At 48.7% G+C, this 26,310-nt stretch overlaps 2 protein-coding genes across 3 annotated transcripts in view; one reads left to right on the forward strand and one right to left on the reverse strand.

Moving 5' to 3' along the window:
- The window catches only part of LOC132535528 (zinc finger protein 678-like), a 307,284-nt gene that overhangs the window by 280,736 nt on the left and 238 nt on the right, over positions 1-26,310 (forward strand). The gene's annotated exons all lie outside the window — the stretch shown is intronic.
- Positions 1-26,310, reverse strand: part of OLFM2 (olfactomedin 2) — a 78,760-nt gene that overhangs the window by 2,102 nt on the left and 50,348 nt on the right. For both annotated transcript variants that reach the window (XM_060181668.1, XM_060181667.1), the window contains 4 exons: positions 5,465-5,614; positions 2,489-2,635; positions 1,420-1,639; positions 1,170-1,276 (listed from right to left, as the gene is read on the reverse strand). In XM_060181668.1, coding sequence (XP_060037651.1) covers positions 1,170-1,276; positions 1,420-1,639; positions 2,489-2,635; positions 5,465-5,614 — 624 coding nt within the window. The remainder of the gene's footprint in view (positions 1-1,169; positions 1,277-1,419; positions 1,640-2,488; positions 2,636-5,464; positions 5,615-26,310) is intronic.

Raw genomic sequence — 26,310 nt, forward strand, 5'->3', positions numbered from 1 at the left:
CTCACCCCTCCCTCCCACCTTTCCTCCTTCCTTCATTCCTTCCAAGATTATTATTATTTTTTAAATATTTATTTATGTATTCCCTTTTTTTTGCCCTTGTTTTATGGTTGTAGTTATTATTATTGTTATTGATGGCATCAATGTTGGATAGGACAGAGAGACATGGAGAGAGGAGGGGAAGACAGAGAGAGGGAGAGAAAGACAGACACCTGCAGACCTGCTTCACCGCCTGGGAAGCGACTCCCCTGCAGGTGGGGAGCCGGGGGCTCGAACCGGGATCCTTATGCCGGTCCTTGTGCTTTGCGTCACCTGCGCTTAACCCGCTGCACTTCCACCTGACCCCCCTTCTTTCCTTTCTTTTTCTGTTTCCTTTATTTTCCTTTCCTTTCTTTCTTTCTTCCTTTCTTCCTTTCTTTCATCCTTCCTATTTCTTTCTCATTTCCTCTTTCCTTATTATTATTTTTTTATTGACTTACTGTTCTTTTATGTCCTTCTTCCATTCCTCCTTTCTCTCTCTCTCTCTCTCTCTCTCTCTTTTTGGCTTTAATATATTTTATTTTTATTAATATTTTAAAAATTGTATTGGGGTTAGTGGTTTACAGTATGGTTGTTGACATATTCTCTCTCTCTTTTTTATTCTCCTAACATCTAAGTTTACTTTATTTGTTTTGGATAGAGACAGAAAATGAGAAAGAAAAGGAGGGACAGAGAGAGACCTGCAGCCCTGCTCCACAACTCATGAAGCTTCGCCCCTGCAGGGGGGGGCTGGGGGGCTTCAAGCAGAGTTCTCGCACACAGACGCCTGTGTGCTCAACCGGGTGTGCCACCGCTCAGTCCCTCCCCTTTCTCCTTCTCCACCCCACCCCCAGAACCCTGCTCAGCTCTTTCTTGAATTAGTCCTGGGACTTGAACCTGGGATCTCAGAGCCTCAGGCACAAAGGTCTTTCTTTGGCAGAACCGCTGTGGCCCACGTCTGGAACATTCTGATTCCTTCTGTGGTTCATCATGGAGGGAGGGTAGCCAGGGTCCCCCAGTTCCCAGCATCACCCAGGAACCCTGGATGCATGGTGGTGGTGGGGGGAGGAGAGGGTCTCACGGCACCCACAGGCAGCCACCCCACCCCCCCCCCAGATCCTGACCCCTACAGGGGAGAGGGTACTGTAACTCACCCGGCTATCCGTGCTGGGGGCCATGGCATCGCTCATCCAGGAACCGAAACGGGACCCCATGGCCCGGATGGTGATGGGGTTACTGACCCCAGTCAGCTTCCCGCAGCCTGAGTGTGGGGGACACACAGTGAGGCGGGGGGATGGGGTAGAGGGGACCCCAAGGGGGGGCTGAGGTCAGGGGTTAATGCCCCGGGGGTTGCAGGGTAAAAGGAGCAGGGGAGGGTGTGTGTGTGTGCACGCGCGTGCGTACCCAGCTTCTGGGCACAGGCGTGGAGCCGGGATTCCAGGGCTGCCACCCGCTGCTGCAGGTCCTCATAGCCGTAGGCTCCCATCTCCTCCTGGATGGCCGCCAGGCTGCTGGAGAGGTTCCGCACCTCCTCCCGCAGACGCAGCACGGTGCGTGTGTCCGCCTTGTATTGCTCCAGGACCGAGCTCAGCGGGGACAGCTCCATCAGCCTGTCCTTCAGCTCCTGCCCGAACACAGGACAGACCGGCTGGGGCAGGGCCTTGAACCCGCAGCCCTGCCCCATCCTCCATGGGGCTCCCTGGGTGCTGTCCACGGTGCTGAGAGAGGAGAGACCCCACAGCCCTGCCCACCCTCCATGGGGCTCCCTGGGTGCTGTCCATGGTGCTGAGAGACGAGAGACCCCACAGCCCTGCCCACCCTCCATGGGGCTCCCTGGGTGCTGTCCATGGTGCTGAGAGAAGAGAAACCCCACAGCCCTGCCCACCCTCCATGGGGCTCCCTGGGTGCTGTCCATGGTGCTGAGAGAGGAGAGACCCCACAGCCCTGCCACCCTCCATGGGCTCCCTGGGTGCTGTGCCTGGTGCTGAGAGAGGAGAGACCCCACAGCCCTGCCCACCCTCCATGGGGCTCCCTGGGTGCTGTGCCTGGTGCTGAGAGAGGAGAGACCCCACAGCCCTGCCCACCCTCCATGGGCTCCCTGGGTGCTGTGCAGGGTGCTGAGAGAAGAGAAACCCCACAGCCCTGCCCACCCTCCATGGGGCTCCCTGGGTGCTGTGCCTGGTGCTGAGAGAGGAGAGACCCCACAGCCCTGCCCACCCTCCATGGGGCTCCCTGGGTGCTGTGCCTGGTGCTGAGAGGAGAGACCCCACAGCCCTGCCCACCCTCCATGGGGCTCCCTGGGTGCTGTCCATGGAGCTGAGAGAGGAGAGACCCCCCCACAGCCCTGCCCCACCCTCCATGGGCTCTCTGGGTGCTGTCCATGGTGCTGAGAGAGGAGAGACCCCACAGCCCTGCCCCACCCTTCTTGGGGCTCCCTGGGTGCTGCCTGCCCCCTGCTGCCTAGCGAACCCACCTGGAAGCTCTTGGCCGAGAGGGAGCCATCAGCCACCCTCAGCCGCGCATCCAGGCTGCGCATGGGGGTCTCCATGCTGCGCACGTACTGCAGGTCGCGGTATGTCCTCAGCTCCAGCACCTCCATGGACTGAGATACATTCTGGACCTAAAAACGGCGGGGTGAAGGCAGCGAACCCCAGATCTGAGCTCTCCCCTCCCTCCAAGTTCCTTCCCAGTAAACTGGCTCCTACCCTGCTCCCCCCCTCCTCATCCAGGCATCCAGCTCACTTACCCCCTTGGTGCTCAGGCTTCCTGTGCGAACCAGAGACTTAACCCTAGCACCTTTGCACACACTGATCCCACCACCTAGATCACCTGGAAGGTGCTTCCATTTCTCCCTTGCTCTTTCTTTTTTTTTTTCCACAGCACTGCTTGGCTCTGGCTGATGGTGGCGCCGGCGATTCAACCTGGGGCCTCAGAGCCTCAGGCAGGAAAGCCTTTTGCAAAAACAATTCTGCTGTCTCTCCAACCCCATTTCCTTCCTTCCTTCCTTTTTTTTTTTTTTTTTCCTAAATAAGCTTCACATTTAAAAAAAATTTTTTTTTACTATTATTTTTCCTTTTTGTTGCCCTTGTTTTTTATTGTTGTTAGCTATTATTATCCTCCATGGCAAACGCTAGAAGAAGAATTATCCTCCATGAGGATCATTTCTGGAACCATCCGTTCCACCCCGGTTCCATGGCTGCCAGTTCTTAGCAACATCGCCCCGCCAGATATTCGTCGGGATGCGGCATCATCTAAGTTCATTTCCCACGTCTACGCTCGACCGGACCTGCCAATATACGCGGATATCTTCGCCCACCCTGTCCAACGCTTGACGTCTCGTCACCCAATCTGGTCCCCTACGCCTACAATGAACTTCTCTGTTCCAGACTCTTGGAAACAGAGTTGGCAGTCAGCTGAGGTAAAGAACAAACACCTCATCACAGACCCCTGTGAGCGTCAACCCGGCTTTGACCTAGCACGTTATGATCGGGCCCTCCTCAATCGCTATCGAACAGGCCATGGCCGGTGCGCCGCTATGTTCTATCGCTGGGGAGCCAGAGACGACCCGAACTGCCCCTGCGGCTCCAGACAGACTAGGACCCACATAGTCAACGACTGCCACCTCTCCAGATTCAAAGGAGGTCTCGAAACTTGACATCAGGCTCAACCTGACGCTGTTGACTGGCTACAGAAGAAGGGCAAACGCTAGAAGAAGAAGATTGTTGTTGATGTCTTCATTGTTGGACAGGACAGAGAGAAATCGAAAGAGGAGGGGAAGACAGAGAGGGGGAGAGAAAGACAGACACCTGCAGACCTGCTTTACTGTCTGTGAAGCGACTCCCCTGCAGGTGGGAAGCCAGGGCTCGAACTAGGATTCTTAAGCCAGTTGTTCCTCTTTGCACAACGTGCACTTAACCCACTGCGCTACCACCCAACCCCCCTTCCTTCACTTTTAAACATTTTATTTTAATGAGAGGTATACAGGGAGAAAGATGCAAAGACTAGAGGCCTGTTAAGTTCTGGCTCCTGGTGATGCTGAGGATTGAACCTGGGATCTCAGAGTCTCAGGCAGCTGTCTCTCCAAACTCTATCCTTAAACATTTCTGTTTTAATTTTTGGAGTCAGGCTTCATGCCTATGTTTCCATTACTCCCAGCACGCTAATTTTTCCTATTATTTATTTATTTACTTATTTTATTTGTAAACCAGAGCACTGCTCAGCTCTTGCTTATGGTGGTGTGGGGGACTGAACCTTGGGCTTTAGAGCCTCAGGCACGAGAGTCTCTCTACATAACCATTATGTTATCTACCCTCCCGCCCCCTATTATTTATTTATTTATTTATTTATAGATAGAGGCAGAGAGAGAGAATGTGAGAGAGATAAAGATGAGAGAGAAGGAGACACACACCACAGCTCCAAGGCTTACTCCAAAGCCGTGGAGGCCAGGATGGAACTCAGGTCAAGCAACTGTCTAAGCAGTGTATTGTCATGTGGTCCGGGAGGTGGCGCAGTGGCTAAGACACTAGACTCTCAAGCATGAGGTCCTGAGTTCGATCCCCGGCAGCACATGCACCAGAGGGATGTCTGGTTCTTTCTCTCCTCCTATCTTTCTCATGAATAAATAAATTCTTTAAAATACAGATTGAAAAAAAAAAAAAGCAGTGTGTTGTCCAAGGAAGCATTTCTGCTGACCCTGTGTTTTTTTTTCTTATTTTTTAAAATTTATTTTATTTATTTATTTTTTTGCCTCCAGGATTATCTCTGGGGCTCGGTGCCTGCTCTATGAATCCACTGCTTCTGGAGGCCATTTTCCCCCATTTTGTTGCCCTTGTTCTTGCTGTTGCTGTTGGATAGGACAGAGAGAAATGGAGAGAGCAGGGGAAGACAGAGAGGGGGAGAGAAAGACAGACACCTGCAGCCCTGCTTCACCACTTGTGAAGCTTCCGTTCCCCTTTTGCAGGTGGGGAGCTGGGGGCTCAAACTTGGGTTCCTGTACACAAAACATGGGTGCCATATATTTGATATGATCTGCCCCCCCTCATATATTTGATAGAGACAGAGAGAAATTCAGACAGGATGGGGAGATAGGGAGGAAGACAAAGAGACATCTGCAGCCCTATTCCACAACTCATAAATCCCCCTCCCTGCAGGTGAATACCGGGGGCTTGAACCCAGATCCTTGTGCATGGTGACATGTGCCTTCTACCAGGTCCAATCCCCAGACACCTCCCCCCAGATACACAGAGCTGCTTCCCTGGGAGTCCCCCTGGCTCCCCCTACCCCCAAACCATCACCAGACAGAGATCCTGAAGACCCCATCTCCCCAGGATGGGAGGGGGAACAGGCTAGCTGTGGTTCCGGCTGTTTGCGGTTCTGACTGTAAGAATCCCCCCTCCCTCCACCCCGTCACCCCAGGAAGCCATGGTGGCTCAGGGGAGGGTGTCCTCACTTTCTCCATCAGCTGCCGAAGTTCCCGGCTCCGGCCATCACGGGTACAGGTGCTCTGAGCGGGAATCACGGCTGTGCAGATACATTTCCCGTCGGGGGCCTGAGCCGAGGTGTATAGTTGCCAACCCTCTTCGGGACTCTGGAACAAGGTCTGTGGGTGGGGGGAGAGGGGTAAAAAGAGGGGCGGTCACATCAGCCGACAGGAAGCCCCAGGGAGAGGGGTTCACCCATCTCTGATTCATCCCTGATGAGTAAGAAAATATGGGGGGTAGAGAGGGTCACAGGTGCCCTTGTGGGGGGACCCCTAGGGTATGCCAGCACATGTCCTAAGTGGGGGGGGGGGGCTCAGGATGATGACCAGGGAGGCCAGGCCTTCTGCAAGATGAGATCTTTCTCCCTCTCCCTCTCCACTCCTCACCCCCCTCTCTCGTTTGCCTCCAGGGTTATTGCTGGGCTCCGAGCCTGCACCATGAATCCACCACTCCTGGAGGCCAGGCTCCTTATTTCCTTTTGTTGTCCTTGTTGTTTTATCGTTGTTGTGGTTACCATTATTGTTGTTATTGATGTCGTTGTTGCTGGACAAGACAGAGAGAACTGATAGAGGAGGGGAAGTCCAAGAGCGGGAGAGAAAGACAGACACCTGCAGACCTACTTCACCGCCTGTGAAGCGACTCCCCTACAGGTGGGGAGCCGGGGGCTCGAACTGGGATTCTTATGCCGGTCCCTGCGCTTTGCGCCACCTGCGCTTAACCCACTGCGCTACCACCAGCTCCCTCTTTCTCTCTTTTTTAAAAGATATTTTATACATTTGTGAGAAGGATAGGAGGAGAGAGAGAAAGAACCAGACACCACTCCAGTACATGTGCTGCCAGGGACTGAACTCAGGACCTCATGCTTGAGAGTCCAATACCTTATCCACTGCACCACCTCCCGGACCACTCTCTTATTTCTAATTATTTATTTACTTATTAATTAATTTATTTATTGTATAAAAAGACAGAAATTGAGTGGTCTGGGAGATGGTGCACTGGATAAATCACTGGATTCTCAACCATGAGGTCCTAAATTCAATCCCTGGCAGCATATGTGCCAGAGTGATGTCTGGTTCTTTCTCTCTCCTATCTCTGCATCAATAAATGAATTCTTAAAAAAAAAAAAGACAGGGGCTTGGCGGTAGTGCAGCGGGTTAAACACACATGGTGCGAAGCCCAAGGGCTGGCTCAAGGATCCTGGTTCAAGCCCCCTCTCCCCCTCTCTGTCTTCCCCTCCTCTCTCGATTTCTCTCTGTCCTATCCAACAGCAACAACTACAATAATGACAATAACAATAAGAACAAGGGTAACAAAAATGAGAAAAATGTCCTCCAGGAGCAGTGGATTTGTAGTGCAGGCACCGAGTCCCAGCAATAACCCCAAGGCAAGAAAAAAAAAAGACAAATTGAGAGAGAAGGGAGAGATAGAGAGGGTGAGAGACAGAGAGACACTTTTGTCCTGCTTCACCACTTAGGAAGCTTCCTGCCACTGCAGGGGCTAGAACCCGGGTCCTTGAGCTTGATGTGTTTAACCAGGGTTGCCAATGCCTGGCCCCTGGGAACTGTTTTCTCACAGTCAGTATTTCCTCTGTGGCCACCATCCAGACTCAGTCCCAGGTCAGGGAGAAGATAGCATCGTGGTTTTGGAAGCAGAATCTCCTGCCCAAGGCTCTGGTGTCCTAGGTTCAATCCCCACCACCACCAGAAGCCAGAAGTGAGCAGGGGTCTGGTTTAAGAATAATTTAAGGAGTCAGGCGCAGCGGGTTAAGTGCGCATAGCACAAAGCGCAAGGACCGGCGAAAAGATCCTGGTTCGAGCCCCCGGGCTCCCCACCTGCAGGGGAGTCGCTTCACAGGTGGTGAAGCAGGTCTGCAGGTGTCTGTCTTCCCTTCCTTGCTCCACTTCTCTCTGTCCTGTCCAACAACAACGACATCAACAAAAACAACAAGGGCAAAAAAATAATAATTACAACAATAAAAAACAACAAGGGCAACAAAAATAAATAAATATTTAAAAAAGAATAATTTATAGGAGGGAGTCGGGCGGTAGCACAGCAGGTTAAGCGCACGTGGTGTAAAGCACAAGGACCTGCCTAAGGATCCCGGTTCGAGCCCCGGGCTCCCCACCTGCAGGGGAGTTGCTTCCCAGGCAGTGAAGCAGGTCTGCAGGTGTCTGTCTTTCTCTCCCCCTCTCTGTCTTCCCCTCCTCTCTCCATTTCTCTCTGTCTTCTCCAACAATGAAGACACCAGTAACAGCAATAATAACTACAGCAATAAAACAAGGGCAACAAAAGGGAATAAATAAATAAATAAATAAATAAATAAATAAATAAATAGACTCTCATTGCCTGAGGCTCTAATGTCTCATGTTCAGCCCCTACACACACACACACACACACACACACACACACACACAAAACAACCACTACCATAAACCAGAGCTTAGCAGTACTAGTCAAGATCTCAAGATGCCTGCCTCCATGGGTGGCCAACACTATATCGTTTCTTCTCCAAAACAAAAGATTCCGGGTGCATCTGGGTGACAAGTCTAGCAGATGGAGACCTGTCTCAAGTGGCCTCCCCCAGGGCTCTGTTCTGGCTCCTACGCTATTTAATATTTACATCAATGACCTCCCAGAAACTTCTTCAAGGAAGTTCATCTACGCCGATGACATCTGCTGTGCAACTCAGGCATCCAAGTTCGACATCCTCGAGGAAACACTCACGAAAGACATGTCTCTGATATCTGATGACTGTAAAAAATGGCGACTAATCCCTAGCACTGCAAAAACGGTATCATCTGTTTTCCATCTACACCATGCCTCGGCCTCGCGTGAGCTTAATGTGCAGCTTGGCGATACGAGAATCCGGCATGAAGCCCAGCCAGTCTATCTTGGCGTTACTCTCGATCGCACCCTGTCATTTCACGAACATCTCATAAAAACTGCAGCAAAGGTGGGCACGAGGAATCACATCATTGCAAGACTGGCCAGCTCCTCATGGGGCGCGAGCGCTTCCACACTGCGATCATCATCTCTGGCATTATGCTATTCCACTGCAGAATACTGTGCCCCAGGATGGTTCCGTAGCCCCCATGTCCACTTGGTCGATTCCAAATTATGTTCCTCCATGAGGATAAATTCTGGAACCATCCGTTCCACCCCGGTTCCATGGCTGCCAGTTCTCAGCAACATCGCCCCGCCAGATATTCGTCGGGATGCGGCATCATCTAAGTTCATTTCCCACGTCTACGCTCGACCGGACCTGCCAATATACGCGGAGATCTTCGCCCACCCTGTCCAACGCTTGACGTCTCGTCACCCAATCTGGTCCCCTACGCCTACAATGAACTTCTCTGTTCCAGACTCTTGGAAACAGAGTTGGCAGTCAGCTGAGGTAAAGAACAAACACCTCATCACAGACCCCTGCAAGCGTCAACCCGGCTTTGACCTAGCACGTTATGATCGGGCCCTCCTCAATCGCTATCGAACAGGCCATGGCCGGTGTGCCGCTATGTTCCATCGCTGGGGAGCCAGAGACGACCCGAACTGCCCCTGCGGTTCCAGACAGACTATGACCCACATAGTCAACGACTGCCACCTCTCCAGATTCAAAGGAGGTCTCGAAACTTGACATCAGGCTCAACCTGACGCTGTTGACTGGCTACGGAAGAAGGGCAAACGCTAGAAGAAGCAGTACTCTGGTAAAATGAATATCTGTTTTCCCAGAAGAGGGCGCTGTGGATAAAGCATTGCACTCTCAAGTATGAGGTCTCATCCCCAGTACATGTGCTTGAGGGAGGGCTCTGCTTCTCTTTTTCTCATTAATTAATAAAGCTTCCCCCCCCCCCCCAGATAAAGGACAAGAGATTGAGGAAGACAGCATAATGGTTCTACAAAAAGCCATTCACATAGGAGACACCAAAGGTCCCAGGTCCTATCCCCAGGATCACCAGAAGCCAGAGGTGAGCAGTATTCTGGTTTAAAAATAATTATATAGGGATTCCGGAGGTAGTGCAGCAGGTTAAGTGCACGTGGTGCAAAGCACAAGGACCGGCGTAAGGATCCCGGTTCGAGCCCCCCGGCTCCCCACCTGCAGGGGAGTCGCTTCACAAGCGGTGAAGCAGGTCTGCAAGTGTCTGTCTCTTCCCTTCTCTGTCTTCCCCTCCTCTCTCCATTTGACGACGACATCAGTAACAACAACAATAATAACTACAACAATAAAACAAGGGCAACAAAAGGGAAAATAAATAAATAAATATTTAAAAAAATAATTATATATATTTTAGAGCCCAGGAGGGGGTGCTGTGGATAAAAGCATTGGGCTTGCAGGCATGAGGTCCCAAGTTCAATCCCCAGCATCACGTGTACCAGAGGGAGGCTCTGCTTCTCTTTCTCTCCCTCTTTCCCTTCCTCCTTCTCTCTCTCCCCCCCTCGTTAATAAGTAAAGCTCAAGTTTTGTTTGTTTGTCTGTTTGTTTCCGGATAAAGACAAAGAATAGAATGGGGGAAGACAGCATCATGGTTCTGCAAAAAGCTATTCACACCTGACATACCAAAGGTCCCAGGTTCAATCCCCAGCACCACCAGAAGCCAGAGCTCAGCAGGACTCTAGTAAATTAAAAAGAAAACACACACACAGATTTTTGTTTTGCTTCTTTCAGGTAGGGACTGTGCCAGAGGAATAACTCTGTTCCTCTCTCTTTTTTAAAAAAATATTTTTACAATTATTTTTATTTTATTTTCCCTTTTGTTGCCCTTGTCTTTGTATTGTTGTTGTAGTTATTATTATTGTTGTTGTTATTGATGTTGTCATTGTTGGATAGAACAGAGAGAAATGGAGAGAGGAGGGGAAGACAGAGAGGGGAAGAGAAAGACAGACACCTGCAGACCTGCTTCACCGTCTGTGAAGTGACTCCCCTGCAGGTGGGGAGCCGGGGGCTCGAACTGGGATCCTTATGCCATGTGCGCTTAACCTGATACGCCACCACCCGACCCCCCCCCCATTCCTGGCTGTCTTTCATGGTTCTCGTGTCAATAAATAAGTAAACCTTAATAAGTAATAATAATAATAATAACTCCTGTGGGGCCGGGTGGTGGTGCACCTGGTTGATAGCTCTCGTTACAGTGTGCAAGAACCCAGGTCCAAGCCCCTGGTCCCACATGCAGGGTGGAAGCTTCATGAGCAGTGAAGCAGGGCCACAGTGTCTCCCTTCTCTCTCTCTCTCTCTCTCTCTCTCTCTCTCTCTCTCCCTCTCTTAACCAGAGTACTGCACAGCTTTGATTTATGCTGGTGTGGGGGATTGAACCTGGGACTTTGGAGCCTCAGGCAGGAGAGACTTTTTGCATAACCATTATGCTATCTATCCCTGCCTTCAATATTTCCCTCTCTCTCTCTCTCTCTCTCTCTCTCTCTGCCTCCACAGTTATTGCTGGGGCTTACTGTCTACACTACAAACCACTGTTCTTGGAGGCCCTTTTTTTTCCCACTTTATTAGAACAGGACAGAGAGAAACTGAGGGGGGGGGAGAGAGACAGACACCTGCAGACCTGCTTCACCACTTGTGAAGTGACCTCCCCCCCCATGCAGATGAGGAGCCGGGGGCTCAAACTGGGATCTTTGCAAATATCCTTATGCTTCGTACTATGTGCACTTAACCTGCTGTGCTAACTGCCCACCCCACCCCCTTTAAATTTTTTAAAATTTTATTCTTTAATGTTTCTTTATTTTCCCTTTTGTTGCCCTTGTTTTTTATTGTTGTTGTAATTATTATTGTTGTTATTATTGATGTCGTCATTGTTAGATAGGACAGAGAGAAATGGAGAGAGGAGGGGAAGACAGAGAGGGGGAGAGAAAGACAGACACCTGCAGACCTGCTTCACCGCCTGTGAAGTGACTCCCCCTGCAGGTGGAACTGGGGGCTCGAACCAGGATTTTACACAGGTCCTTGCGCTTCGGCACTACGCTGCGCTACTGCCCACCCCTACCCCCTTTCTTAAAGAGGTTTACTTACTGGTTAAGCACTCACATTATTACAGTGCGCAAGGACCCAGGTTCAAGCTCCTGGTCCCCACCTGCAGGGAGGAAAGCTTCACAAGTGGCGAGGCAGGCCTGCAGTTGTCTCTCTGTCTCTCTCCCTCACCTCTCAATTTCTCTCTGCCTCTTTCCAATAATCAATAAAGTAAAAAATGTACAAAGAAGATGTTCTCTTTGAGAGTGGCGAAGCAGCACTATAAGTATTCCTCTCTCTGTCTCCCTCTCGATTTCTGGCTGTTCCTATTCAATAAATAAGATAATAAAAAAAATTTAAATAAGAGATTTACTTATTTATTCATGCAGAAGATAGGAGGAAAGAGAAAGAGAGGATCAGACATCAACTCTGGTCCATATGCTGCCAGATATAGAACTGCACCACCTCCAGGACCACACTTAAAAAAAAAAAAAGCTCCTTCTAAAACTCCCAGTGTTTTCCAGAGGAATGAAGCCCCGTCTGCCCTGTCCCCAGCCCCATCACACATCACAGGACAGCTCAGCCAGCCCGTGGGTTCCGCTCAACCCGGGAGACACCAGCTGCGATGAGGCCACCTTTTTGCTCTCTCCCACTTGACCAAACTCTTCTCTTTTTTTTTTAGACAAATAAAAGCACAAATTAAAAGCACGTTGGAACGGGAGCCAGGAATGTAATTGCCCTGGTGAGTGGGACTCCTCCGCTCACTTAAAAAGCAAACACACCCTTCATTCACAAGCTGATTAGCCAGTCATCTTTAAAAAAAAAAAAAGTTGGGTGGGGGATATAGCATAATGGTTATGCAAAAAGACTTTCATGCCTGAGGTTCCAAAGTCCCAGGTTCAATCCCCCAAACCACCTTAAGCCAGAGTTGAGCACTGCTCTAGTGTTTCTCTCTGTCTCTTTCTCTCTCTGCATATTTCTCAAAAATAAAATATAAAAAAATTAACTATAAAAAAGGTTTTAAAAACTCTATTTATTTATTGGCTAAAGACAGAAATCGAGAGGGAAGGGGAGCGATAGAGAGGGAGAGAGACAGAGAGACATCGGGTTGAGATAGAGAGGGAGAGAGACAGAGAGACATCTGCAGCCCTGCTTCACCACTCGTAAAGCTTCCCCCCCACCCCACCCCCCGCAGATGGGGACCCGGGGACTGGAACCCAGGTGGGTCCTTGTGCACTGTAACGTGTGTGCGCTCAACCAGGTGCGCCACCACCCGGCCCCAGGTCAGTTATCTGGAGTGTCTTGAATATAATACACCCTCCTGGAGGTGGGGTAGGTGTGGAGGGGGCACTCCTTTACTAGCTCAGGGCTGCACCAAATCTTTGCTGGGAGCCAAGGAGAGTCAGCAGGGTACAGCCTCCCCGCAGGGTGGGGGGTTGTCTTCCTCCAGGGGAACTCTGAGTGTGGGGGGTGTTTATCTACTGACACCCAGGATACCCCAGCACCCTCCACCCAGAGCCATCATCACAAGTGGGTTCTCGGGGGGGGGGGGGGTATTTATTTATTTATTTATTTTCCCAGAGCCCTGCTCAGCTCTGGCTTCTGGTGGTGCTGGGGATTGAACCTGGGACCTCAGAGCCTCAGGCAGGAGAGTCTTTTTGCAGAACCATTCTGCTGTCTCTGAGGTCCCGTCTTTTTTCTTTCTTTCCTTCCTTCTTTTTTGGGTAGGGACAGAGAGAAATTGAGACGGGAGGAGGAGATAGCGAGGGAAAGAGATACCTGCAGCCCTGCTTCACCACTCACAGAGCTTCCTCCCTGCAGGTGGGGGCCAGGGGCTTGAACCCGCGTCCTTGTTCACTGTAATGTGTGTACTCAACTGGGTGTGCCACTGCCTGGTCCCTTTCTTATTGATTTCTAAAAACTCTTTACATATGTGGCTTTTTTTTTTTTTGAAATCCAGAGACTTGCTCGGCTCTGGCTTCTGGTGGTGCTGGGGGTTGAACCTGAGACCTCAGAGCCTCAAGCAGGAGAGTCTCTTTGCAGAACCATGGTGCTGTCTTCCCCATATTCATTCTGTATTCTCTTTCTCTCACTCATTCTCTTTCTTTATTTTATTATTTATTTATTCCCTTTTGTTGCCCTTGTTGTTTATTGTGTTGTTATTATTGTTGTTGTTATTGATGTCATCGTTGTTGGATAGGACAGAGAGAAATGGAGAGAGGAGGGGAAGACAGAGAGGGGGAGAGAAAGACAGACACCTGCAGACCTGCTTCACTGCCTGTGAAGTGACTCCCCTGCAGGTGAGGAGCCAGGGGCTGGAACCGGGATCCTTATGCCAGTCCTTGTGCTTTGTGCCATCTGTGATTAACCCAGCTCCCTCTTTCTCTCTCTCTCTCATCCTCTCCCTCTCTCTCTCTCTGTCTCCATACCAGATCCCTGCTCAACTCTGGCTTCTGGTGGTGCTGGGGATTAAACCTGCAACCTCAGAGCCTCAGGCAGGAGAGTCTCAATTGTGGGAGACAGAGAGGGAGAGAGACAGAGAGGCACCTGCAGCCCTGTTTTCCCCACTCATGAAACTTCCCCCCTGCAGGTGGGGACTGGGGGTTTGAACCCGAGTCCTTGTGCACTGTAATGTGAGCACTCCATTGAGTGTGCTACCATCCAGCCCCTCCCTTTACTTGTTTATTAATGAAAGAGAGAAGCAGAGCCTGCCTCTCTCTGGCACATGCAATACTGGGGATGGAACTCAGGACCTCAGGCGTGCAATTCTAATGCTTTGTTTGTTCACTGCACCACCTCCAAGGTATCTCAGCTCAAGACAGTTCAAAATTCTCCCCACATTTGGCTGGGTGGCTTCCAGCTACAAACAAGCCGTTTCCCTCTCCTAGCTGGAAATACTGAACCATGAATTGAGCGGCCTAAGGGGCCAGTAGGTGGCGCACCTGGTTGAGCACACAGTACACAGGTCCCCACGCAGCACAAGGACCCAGGTTCAAGCTATTATTATTATTGCTGGGGCCTGGTGCCGGCACTGTGAATCCACTGCTCCTGGAGGCCATTCCCCCCCCCCCCATTTTGGTTATTGTTGTTATTGATGTCATTGTTGTTGGATAGGACAGAGAAATGGAGAGAGGAGGGGAAGACAGAGAGGGGGAGAGAAAGACAGACACCTGCAGACCTGCTTCACCGCCTGGGAAGCGACTCCCCTGCAGGTAGGGAGCCGGGGGCTTGAACCAGGATCCTTACTCCGATCCTTGCGCTTTGCGCCACCTGCTCTTAACCTGCTGTGCTACCGCCCGACTCCCTTACTATATTTTTTTAACCAAAGTCTTGCTCAGCTCTAGCTTCTGGTGGTGCTGGAAATTGAATCTGTGGCCTTAGAGCCTCAGGCAGAGGAGTTTTTCTGCAGAACCACTAACTACTGTGTATCTTACCAACTCTTTAAATATATTTTATTTATTTCAGTTCGATGAGAGAGAGCTACAGACAGAAAGACAAGACCAGAGTCTTGCTCAGTTCTGGCTGATGGTGGTGCTGGGGATTGAACCTGGGACCTCAGAGCCTCAGGTGGGAGAGTCTTTGTGCAGAATCACTGTGCTGTCTCTCCAACCCTTTCCCTTCCTTCCTTCCTTCCTTCCTTCCTTCCTTCCTTCCTTTTTTTCCCTTCCCTTCTTTTCCCTTCCCTTCCCTTCCCTTCCACTTCCCCTTCCTTCCCTCCCTCCCTCCCTCCCTCCCTCCCTCCTCACCAGGGATGGAACCCGGGGCCTCCATAAGCATAAGCACCCCCACCCCCACAACAAACTCATACCATTCCCTAAAGACCCTCCACACACACACACCCTTTTATTTTGTTTTATTTAATTTAATTTTATTTTTTGCAAAGGCAGCCAAGCAAGAGAGATGTGAGAGCAAGTAAGTCATCGGACCAGAAGAGGCAGCTAAGAAAAACCCATCCCCTTACAGCACGACCCCACCCCAGTCCCCCCAGATGGTAAGCTCAGTGCCTTGGCTCCCAGCTCCCAAAGTGGGAGTGGAGGGGAAGCTGGTCATTTCTCCGGCGATGCTCGCACCCAGGTCCCCTAACACGAAACACCAGATGCTCCGCAGAGAACACCCCTATTTCTGGCGAGGCACCCTCCCACGGTCTCCCCAGAAAAAAATAACATATGCCATGTCCCAGCCTGCACACCCCCCACCCCATAATAGACAGAGTCCCCAACCTCAGAAAGGACACCTATCCTGGGGACCAGACCAGCCACCAAGAGCAGGGACCGGGGGTTCAAGGCTGAGGGTGGGGGAGATTTGGGAAGCTGTGTGACCCAGGCAGGTGGCTTGACTTCTCTGTGCCTGTCTTTGCATCTGTGAGGTGGACTAGTCAAAAGAAACTTGCCCCCAAAATGCGAGTGGTGACAGGTGTGGCTTGGAAAGGTGGAGGTGGGACTTGGGTTTTAAAAGCTAGAATCTGGGGGCTGGGTAGTAGCACAGTATGTTAAGCACACATGGTGCGAAGCCCAAGGACCGGCATAAGGGTCCCCGGTTCGAGCCCCCGGCTCCCCACCTGCAGGGAGGTCGCTTCACAGGCGGTGAAGCAGGTCTGCAGGTGTCTGTCTTTCTCTCCTCTCTCTGTCTTCCCCTCCTCTCTCCATTTCTCTCTGTCCGATCCAACAACAACAGCAATAACAATAACAACAACAAGGGCAAAAAAAATGGGAAAAAATGGCTTCCAGGAGCAGTGGATTCATAGTGCAGGTACTGAGCCCCAACGATAATCCTGGAGGCAAAAAAAAAAAAAAAAAAAGCTAGAATCTGTTCTCTCTGCCTGGACTATCACGTAAGTGATAGCATGGTCTTTTATTTTTTTTAAATATTTATTTATTCCCTTTTGTTGCCCTTGTTGTTTTATTGTTGTGGTTATTATTGTTGTTACTGATGTCGTTGTTGTTGGATACAACAGAGAGAAATGGAGAGAGGAGGGAAAGACAGAGAGGGGGAGAGAAAGATAGACACCTGCAGACCTGCTTCACCGCCTGTGAAGCGACTCCCCTGCAGGAGGGAGCTGGGGGGTTCAAACCAGGATTCTTCCGCAGGACTTCGCGTCACGTGCACTTAACCTGCTGCACAATCCCAATTTAGTGCCCCCGCCACTGCTTTCGTGCTAACATGTGAATGTTCTCAATTTTCCCGAATAAAGTTTGAAGTACCTGAATAATCACGCTTTCTCCTCAACTCTTTGTTGGGATAATGCGTGACACACTTTTTAATGTTGGGGGAACAAACGCCAGCCTCCCCTTTCTCCCATAACAGACGCTGACAGGAAGCTTGGAAGCTTGGAGGAGCTGAGATCCATTTGAGGGCATGGAGGGTGTGGTCCAGGAGGTGGAGCAGTGGGTAAAGCATTGGACTCTCAAGCATGAGGTCCTGAGTTCAATCTCAGGCATCAAGTGTACCAGAGGTAGGCTCTGCTGCTTCTCTCTCTCTCTCTCTCTCTCCCTTTCAGGGTTATCACAGGAGATCAGTGCCTGCACTATGAATCCGCAGCTCCTGTGGCCACTTTTCCAATTTTCTTTTCTTTCTATTTTTTTTTTTTTTTTGATAGGACAGAGAGAAATGGAGAGAGGAGGGGAAGACAGAGAATGGGGAGAGAAAGACAGACACCTGCAGACCTGCTTCACTGCCTGTGAAGCGACCCTCTCCCCTGCAGGTGGGGAGCCGGAAGATCGAACTGGGATCACCATGCTCTGGTGTTTCTCTGTCTGTCTGTCTCTCTGCATCTCTCTCAAAAGTTATTTTATTTATTTATAAAATAATGAAAAAGAGGGAGTCGGGCGGTAGCGCAGCGAGTTAAGCGCACTTGGCGCAAAGCACAAGGACCGGTGCAAGGAACCGGGTTCGAGTCCCCGGCTCCCCACCTGCAGAGGAGTCGCTTTACAAGCAGTGAAGCAGGTTTGCAGGTGTCTTTCTCTCCCCCTCTCTGTCTTCCCCTCCTCTCTCCATTTCTCTCTGTTCTATCCAAAACCAATGGCAACAATAATAGCTACAACAATAAAACAACAAGGGAAACAAAAGGGAATAAAGAAATATTTTTAAAATAATGAAAAAGAATTAAAAGAGAGAGAGAGAGATAAAAGGCCTCTCAGCTCTGGTTGGTGGTGGTGTAGGGGATTGAACCTGAAACTTTTGGAGCCTCAGGCATGAGAGTCTGTTTTCATAACCATTATGCTATCTCCCCCCACCCAGCTCTCTCTATCTCTGCCTCTCTCTTTCATTATAAACTTGTATGGCGAGTCCTTAAACAAATAAAGAATAGAATTAGCTTGTGATCCAGCAATCTCACTTTTAGGCATTTGTCCACTGGACACTCAAACACTAATTCAAAGGCACCCCTATGTCCATAGCTGCATTATTCACGATAGCGCAAGAGTAGAAGCAGCCTAAATACCCATCGACAGATGACTGGCTAAAGAAATTGTGGCACACCTGTTTGAGTGCATCTTATAATGCACAACGACCCAGGTTCGAGCCCCATCCCCACCTGCAGAGAGAAAGCTTTGTGAGTGGTGAAGCAGGGTTGTACCTCTCTATCTCCCCTACCCTCTCAATATCTGACAGTATCTAGCCAATAATAATAATAATTAATAATAAAACTTAAAAACAAAAGAAATAATATGTCATGGGATACATATTCCACGGAACATTACTCTGAAATAAATTTTAAAAAAGATGATACAGTGTATCCTTTGGGATAAAACTGACAGAACTGGAGGTGATCATGTGTAGCAAAATAAATAAAGAGACAAAAGCCAGCTACCAGATGGTCTAACTCATATGTGGCATCAGGAGGTCTAGCAAACACACTGTCTCTTAAGACTTTGTGAGGGGGGTCGGGCGGCGCAGTGGGTTAAGTGCACGTGGCGCAAAGCGCAAGGACCGGCGTCAGGATCCCGGTTTGAGCCCCCGGCTCCCCACCTGCAGGGGAGTCGCTTCACAGGCGGTGAAGCAGGTCTGCGGGTGTCTCTCTTTTTCTCCCCCTCTCTGTCTTCCCCTCCTCTTTCCATTTCTCTCTGTGCTATCCAACAACGAACAACATCAACAATGGCAATAATAATAACCACAATGAGGCTACAACAACAAGGGCAACAAAAGGGGGAAAAAATGGCCTCCAGGAGCGGTGGATTCATGGTGCAGGCACCGAGCCCAGCAATAACCCTGGAGGAAAAAAAAAGACTTTGTGAGAACTCTGCTGGTGATCTTTGGGAGGGAGGTGGGAGGGCTGTGACACAGACTTTAGTGGTGTGTGTGGTGTGGAACTATGCCCTACCATCTTATAATTTTGCAGGCTATTAATCACAAATATAAAATGGAAGGAGGGAGTCGGGCAGTAGCACAGTGGATTAAGCGCAAGGACGGGGTAAGGATCCCGGTTCGAGCCCCCAGCTCCCCACCTACAGGGAAGTCACTTCACAGGCGGTGAAGCAGGTCTGCAGGTGTCTGTCTTTCTGTCCCCCTCTCTGTTTTCCCCTCCTCTCTCCATTTCTCTCTGTCCTATCCAACAATGATGACATCAATAACAACAACAATAAAAACAACAAGGGCAACAAAAAGGGCAAAAAAATAAATGAATAAAATTTTTAAAAGATACTTAAAAAATGGAAGGAAAAAAAAAGACTTACTGTGATGGTACTTAAAAAAAAAAAAGAACAGGGGTCGGCAGTAGCACAGCGGGTTAAGAGCATGTGCAAAGCGCAAGGAACGGCTTAAGGATCCTGGTTGGAGCCCCGGCTCCCCACCTGCAGGGGAGTCGCTTCCCAGGCGGTGAAGCAGGTCTGCAGGTGTCTGTCTTTCTCTCCCCCTCTCTGTCTTCCCCTCCTCTCTCCATCTCTCTCTGTCCTATCCAACAACAACGACATCAGTAACAATGATAATAACCACAACAACGGCAAAAAACCACCAGGGTAACAAAAGGGAAAAAAATGGCCTCCAGGAGCAGTGGATTTGTGTTGCAGGCACCAAGCCCCGGCAATAACCTTGGAGGCAAAAAAAAAAAAAAATCCACTAGGAGCAGTGGAATTGTACAAGTATGGAATCTCAGCTATAACCATAGTTACAGAGAAACTATACACACACACACACACACACACACACACACACACACACACACACACACATCAGCAGCTGGCGAAGTCAGCAGTGTCTAGTCAGCACTACCTAACTGCTTGCTACTATTATTACTGTGTATTATTGTGTCATTACTCCAATCCACATCACGCTCTACCTTAAAAAATATGTATATATATTTATCGGGGCTGGGTGGTGGCTCACCTGGTTGAGTGCACATGTTACAATGTGCAAGGACCCGGGTTCAAGCCCCCCCCCGGCCCCCACCTGCAGGGGAAAGATTTGTAAGTGGTAAAACAGAGCTGCAGGTGTCTCTCTGTCTCTCTCCCTATCTCCCCCTTCACTCTTGATTTCTGGCTGTTTCTATACAATAAATAAAGTTAAAAAGTAGATACTGGGGGAGTCAGGTGTGGTAGCGCAGCACTTTAAGTGCACATGGCATGAAGCAGAAGGACTGGCGGAAGGATCCTGGTTCGAACCCCGGCTCCCCACCTGCAGGGGAGTCGCTTCCCAGGCGGTGAAGCAGGTCTGCAGGTGTCTGTCTTTCTCTCCTCCTCTCTGTCTTCTCCTCCTCTCTCCATTTCTCTCTGTCCTATCCAACAACGAACAACATCAATAACAACAATAATAACTACGAACTACATCAATAACAAGAATAATAACTGCAACAATAAAACAACAAGGGCAACAAAAGGGAATAAATAAGTATTAAAAAAAGATCATTTGTATTTATCCAGAGTCCTGGAAATGGTACACCCAGTATGCCACCCACTTTAGCATGCACAAGGACCTGGGTTCAATCCCCTAGTCCCCACCTGCAGGGATGGGGAATCTTCAGAAGTGGTGGAGGAGGGTTGCAGGTGTCTCCTCTCTCTCTCTCTCTCTCTCTCTCTCTGACAAAAGAAAGAAACAAAGCTAGAAAGGGAGAAAGAGAGGCCGGGTGGTGGTGCACCTGGTTGAGTGCATATGTTACCGAGTTTGAGCCCCCTAGTCCCCACCTGCAGGGGAAAAGCTTCACAAGTGGTGAAGCAGGGCTGCGGGTGTCTCTTTGTCTCTCTCTCTCTCCCTCTCTCTCTCCCCACTTCCTCTTGATTTCTGGCTCTCTCTATCCAATAAAGATAATAATTTAAAAGTTCAAAAAAGGAAGAAAGGAGAGAGAGAGAGATTGAGAGAGAGAGAGAGAGAAAGAGGGAGAGAGAGACCCTGAGACTCCAGGAGCAACAGTGGAGCTGTGTAAGCACTGAGCCTCAGCAATAACTCTGGTAGCAAAAGAAAAAAAAAAATTTCACACACCCAGGATCTTATCTCCTCACCATTCAAGACCAAGTAAAAGATCCCTGTTCTCTCTTAAAAATATATATAAAAAGAAAGGACAGGACAGGGGGCCGGGTGGTAGTGCAGCAGGTTAAGCACACATGGTGTGAAGCACAAGGACCGGCATAAGGATCCTGGTTCGAGCCCCCTGCTCCCCACCTGCAGGGGAGTCGCTTCACTGGTGGTGAAGCAGGTCTGCAGGTGTCTGTCTTTCTCTCCCCCCTCTGTCTTCCCTTCTTCTCTCAATTACTCTCTGTCCTATCCAACAACAACAACAATGGCAACAATAAAAATAACAACAATAAGGGCAACAAAATGGGAAAAATGGCCTCCAGAAGCAGTGGATTCATAGTGCAGGCCCCGAGCCCCAGCAATTACACTGAAGGCAAAAAAGAAGAAAAAAAAAAAAAGAAACTTACTAATTTGATAAGACGAAAGTACAACAGTTTACAAAATTTTGTAACTCACTATAAATAAATAAATAAAAACAAAATACTGGGCCTGGGTGTTGGCACACCTGGTTGAGTGCACATGTTACAATGCTCAAGGATCTGGGTTTGAACCCCTGGTCCCCACCTGCAGGGGGAAAGCTTTCTGAGTGGTGAAGCAGGACTGCAGGTGTCTCTTTGTCTCTCTCCCTCTCTGTTACCCTTATCCCTTTCTATTTCTGACTGTCTCTATCTAATAACTAACTAACTAAATAAATATAATTTTTTAAAAAGGAAGTAAATACTGTAATTCAAAATTCCCTTAATAAAGTGATACTGAAAGTGGAAAAAAAAAACAAACAGAGCATTAGGAGGTCAGGTGAAAACATGGTGCAAAACTCAAGGACCAGCATAAGGATCCCGGTTCAAGCCCCCGGCTCCCCACCTGCAGGGAGGGGGGTCACTTTACAAGCGGTGAAGCAGATCTGCAGGTGTCTATCTTTCTCTCCCCCTTTCTGTCTTCCCTTCCTCTCTCCATTTCTCTCTGCCCTACCCAACAACAACAACATCAGTAACAACAATAGTAGTAACCACAATAATGATAAAACAACAAGGGCAACAAAAGGGAAAAAATAGCCTTCAGGAGCAATGGATTCATAGTGCAGGCACTGAGAGCCAGCAATAACCTTGGAGACGAAAGAAAACAAAGAAACCAGAGCACTGGGATCTCGCAGAGGGGGGTGGGGCTGGCAGCTCTGCATTTGGTTGAATCCCCCAGATCTGATACCCCAAATGCTGGGTGACCTGTGGCCCGCCAGGGAGGATCCTGTCTCTTCCCCTAGGGAGGGAGCAGCCTCGGGTGGTGGCTTCCCTCTGTCAGCCGGGATGACAGGCGAGCGGCTGGAGTAATGAGCAGGGACACTTGTCTGTCACATCTGAGCAGCGACTGGCCGCCTCCCTCAGGAGGACTTGAGCTAATAGCCGGCTGGCTCTGTAGGCCCCCAGGCGCTGGGCTCCCCGCCCTGAGTGATCAGCCTGACAGGTCTTAAAGAAGATGTCAGCTTGGAGAGTGGGAGGGGGACAGAGGCTCTGGAACCTGGGCCGCTTGCTGGGCTGTGCCTGGGGCTGAGAGGGTGCTACTGGGGCCTCCACTGATTCTTCCAGCCTGTGTGCATCTGTACGTCCATCTGTCCTTCCATCCATCCTTTCACTTATCTATCTATTTCTTCATTTACCTATCTATCCATCCATCCATTCATCCATCCATTCACTCATGATGGGGGCCAGGGGCTTGAACCCCGGTTTGTGAGCCTTGTAACATGTACATTCTAATGGGTACAACGTCACGTGGACTCCTAGTATTTAGTCCCACATACTTAGAGAGATAGAGAGAAGAGAGAGAGAGAGAGAGAGAGAGAGGTGGGAAAAAGGAAAGTCAAGGAGATAGATAGATAGATAGATAGATAGATAGATAGATAGATAGATAGATAGATGATAGATAGATAGATAGATAGAGGCTAATGTTACCATGGAACTCCCATTTGGTGCTGTCCATGGTGCTGAGTATCAGACCCAGTGCCCTGCACATAGGAAGGTGTGCATTTTACCAGCTGAGCTATCTTGTGGGCCCATTTTTTAAAAAAGATGTATTGATTTATCATAAAGAGGAGAAAGAAAGACAGGGAGAGAGGCTCAGCAGTGAGTGGGACATCCAGTCTAACGGTCCCCACCTGCAAGGGGGAAGCTTCATGAATAGGTCTGCAGGTCTCTGTCTCTTTGTTTCTCTCTCTCTCCCTCTCCCTCTGTTTTAATCTAGAAGGGAGGAGGAAAAGGCTTCCAGGAGTGGTGGAATTGTCATACAAGTCCTCTGATTTAATGCTGAGCTATGCCATTTCTCCACATCCTATGTTCTGTTCTATTCTATTCTATTCTATTCTATTCTATTCTATTCTATTCTATTCTATTCTATTCTATTCTATTCTATTCTATTCTATTCTATGCTATGCTATTCTATTCTATTCTATTCTATTCTATTCTATTCTATTCTTTTTTTTTCCCCTTCAGGGTTATCACTGGGGCTCAGTGCCTGCAGTACTAATCCAATGCTCCTGGAGGCCATTTTTCCCATGTTGTTGTTGTTGCTGTAATTGTTGTTGTTGGATAGGACAGAGAGAAATAGAGTCTGGTTTCTGGTGGTACTGGAGATTGAACCTAGGACCTCAGAGCCCCAGGCAGGAGAGTGTTTTATTCATTTATTTCAATTAAAGAGAAATAACAGAGAGAAAGATGAGGAGAGAGAAAGAGAGAGAGACAGAGAGAGAGAGAGAGAGCAGAGCCCTGCTCAGCTCTGGTTTCTGTTGGTGCTGGGGACTGAACCTGGGACCTCAGAGTCTCGGGCAGGAAAGTGTTTGTGCAGAACTATGATGCTGTTTCCCCAATCCTTGAAATACATTTTATTTGTTTTAGTTTAATGAGAGAAAGAAAGATATATATATAGAGAGAGAGTCCAGAGCCCTACTCAGTTATGGCTCATTATGGTGCTGGGGACTGAACACAGGACCTCAAAGCCTCAGGCAGGAGAGCTTTTTTTTTTTTTTTTGCAGAACCATTATACTGTCTCCCCAGTCCTTAAATATATTTTATTTGTTTTATTTTAGTACAAGAGTAAGGTACAGAGAGAAAGAAGAAGGGAGAAGGGGAAGGGAAAAAGAGAGACTAAGACCAAGACCAGAGCCTTGCTCAGCTGTGGCTAATGGTGGTGCTGGGAATTGAACCTGGGCCTTCAGAGCCTCAGGCAGGAGAATCTCTGTGCAGAACCCTGATACCATCACCCTAATCCCTAACATCGTTCTATCTAAAAAAGTCAGCCCAGAGCTCTGGGGATAACCAAAATATGAAAAGAAAGAAAGAAAGGGGAAAAAATTGGGTGCAAGAGTGTTCAGAATTCACACACACACACACACACACACACACACACACACACACACACACACACCCCAGACCCTGAACTCATTCTCTGGTGCTGCTTTTAGAATCATTTACGATGTACAGAAATAGCATGAAGGCAGAACAGAGAGAGCTCTCTTGTGGCCTTTATCCAGTTTCTTCCCCGTTGTAAACAAACACTTTGTATGTCACAGATCTATGCTTTAGTTGGGTGGGGGGACTTCTCCCCCCTTTAAGAAAAGCATCGAAACCACCACCCAAACACAGAGACCCCTCACAGAGTGGAAGAAGACCTTTCCATGCCCTACATCAGACAAGAGGCTAGTAACCAAAATATATAAAGAGCTCACTAAACTCAGCAACAAGACAACAAATGAACCCCATTCAAAAAATGGGGATAGGACATGAACAGAATATTCACCACAGAAGAGATCCAAAAGGCCAATAAACATATGAAACAATGCTCCAAGTCATTGATTGTCAGAGGAATGCAAATAAAGACAACAATGAGATACCACTTCACCCCTGTGAGAATATCATATGGCAGAAAAGGTAGCAACAGCAAATACTGGAGAGGTGGTGAGGACAAAGGAACCCTCCTGCACTGCTGGTGGGAATGTCAATTGGTCCAACCTCTGTGAACAGTCTGGAGAACTCTCAGAAGGCTAGAAATGGATGGACCTACCCTATGATCTTGCAATTCCTCTCCTGGGGTTATATCCTAAGGAACCCAACACACTCATCCAAAAAGATTTGTGCATGCTTATATTCACAGCTGCACAATTTTTTAAAAATAATAGTTACTTATTGAGAATGATAGGAGGAGAGTAAGAACCAGACATCACTCTGGTATATGTGCTGCCAGGGATTGAACTTGGGAACTCGTGCTTGAGAGTCTGATGCTTTATCCACTATACCACTTCCCGGACCACACAGGAGTACAATTTGTAACAGTCCAAACCTGGAAGCAACCCAGGTGTCCAACAAAAGAGGAGTGGCTGAACAAGTTGTGGTATATATACACAATGGAATACTACTCAGCTATTAAAAACAGTGACTTCCTGGTCCGGGAGGTGGCGCAGTGGATAAAGCACTGGACTCTCAAGCTTGAGGCCCTGAGTTCAGTCCCTGGCAGCGCATGTACCAGGGTGATGCCTGGTTCTTTCTCTTTTTATTCATTAATAAATTATTTTTATTCATTAATAAATAAATAAAATATTTTTAAAAACCAGTGACTTCACTGTGTTAAGCCCACCTTGGAGCTTGAAGAAATCACGTTAAGTGAAATAAGTCAGAAACAGAAGGATGAATATGGGATGATCTCACTCTCAGGCAGAAGTTGAAAAACAAGATCAGAAGAGAAAACACAAGTAGAACCTGAACTGGAGATGGTGTATTGCACCAAAGTAAAAGACTCTGGGGTAGTGATGGGGGAGAGTACAGGTTCGGAAAGGATGACAGAGGACCTAGTGGGGGTTGTATTGTTTGTTTTTTTTTAATAATTTATTTCTTTATTGGGGAATTAATGTTTTACATTCAACAGTAAATACAATAGTTTGTACATGCATAACATTCCCCAGATACCCATTCAACAATACATGGGGGTTGTATTGTTATGTGGAAAACTGAGAAATGTTATGCATGTACAAACTATTGTATTCACAGTCAAATGTAAAGATTAATCCTCCAATAAAGAAATTAAAAGGGAGTCGGGCGGTGGCACAGCAGGTTAAGCACACGTGGCGAAAAGCAGAAGGACCGGAAGAATCCTGGTTTGAGCCCCTGGCTCCCCACCTGCAGGGGAGTCGCTTCCCAGGCAGTGAAGCAGGTCTGCAGGTGTCTGTCTTTCTCTCCCCCTCTCTGTCTTCCCCTCTTCTCTCCATTTCTCTCTGTCCTATCCAACAACAATGACATCAATAACCACAACAATGTTAAACAACAAGGGCAACAAAAGGGAACATAAATAAATATAAGAAAAAATATTTTAAAAATTAAAGGACTCTGAGGGGAGGAGGGAGGGGCTTTCAAGTCCTGGTGCCTGATGGTGGAAGAGGACCTAGACTGG

Source organism: Erinaceus europaeus, chromosome 23, assembly GCF_950295315.1.
Source record: "Erinaceus europaeus chromosome 23, mEriEur2.1, whole genome shotgun sequence".
Classification (NCBI taxonomy): domain Eukaryota; kingdom Metazoa; phylum Chordata; class Mammalia; order Eulipotyphla; family Erinaceidae; genus Erinaceus; species Erinaceus europaeus.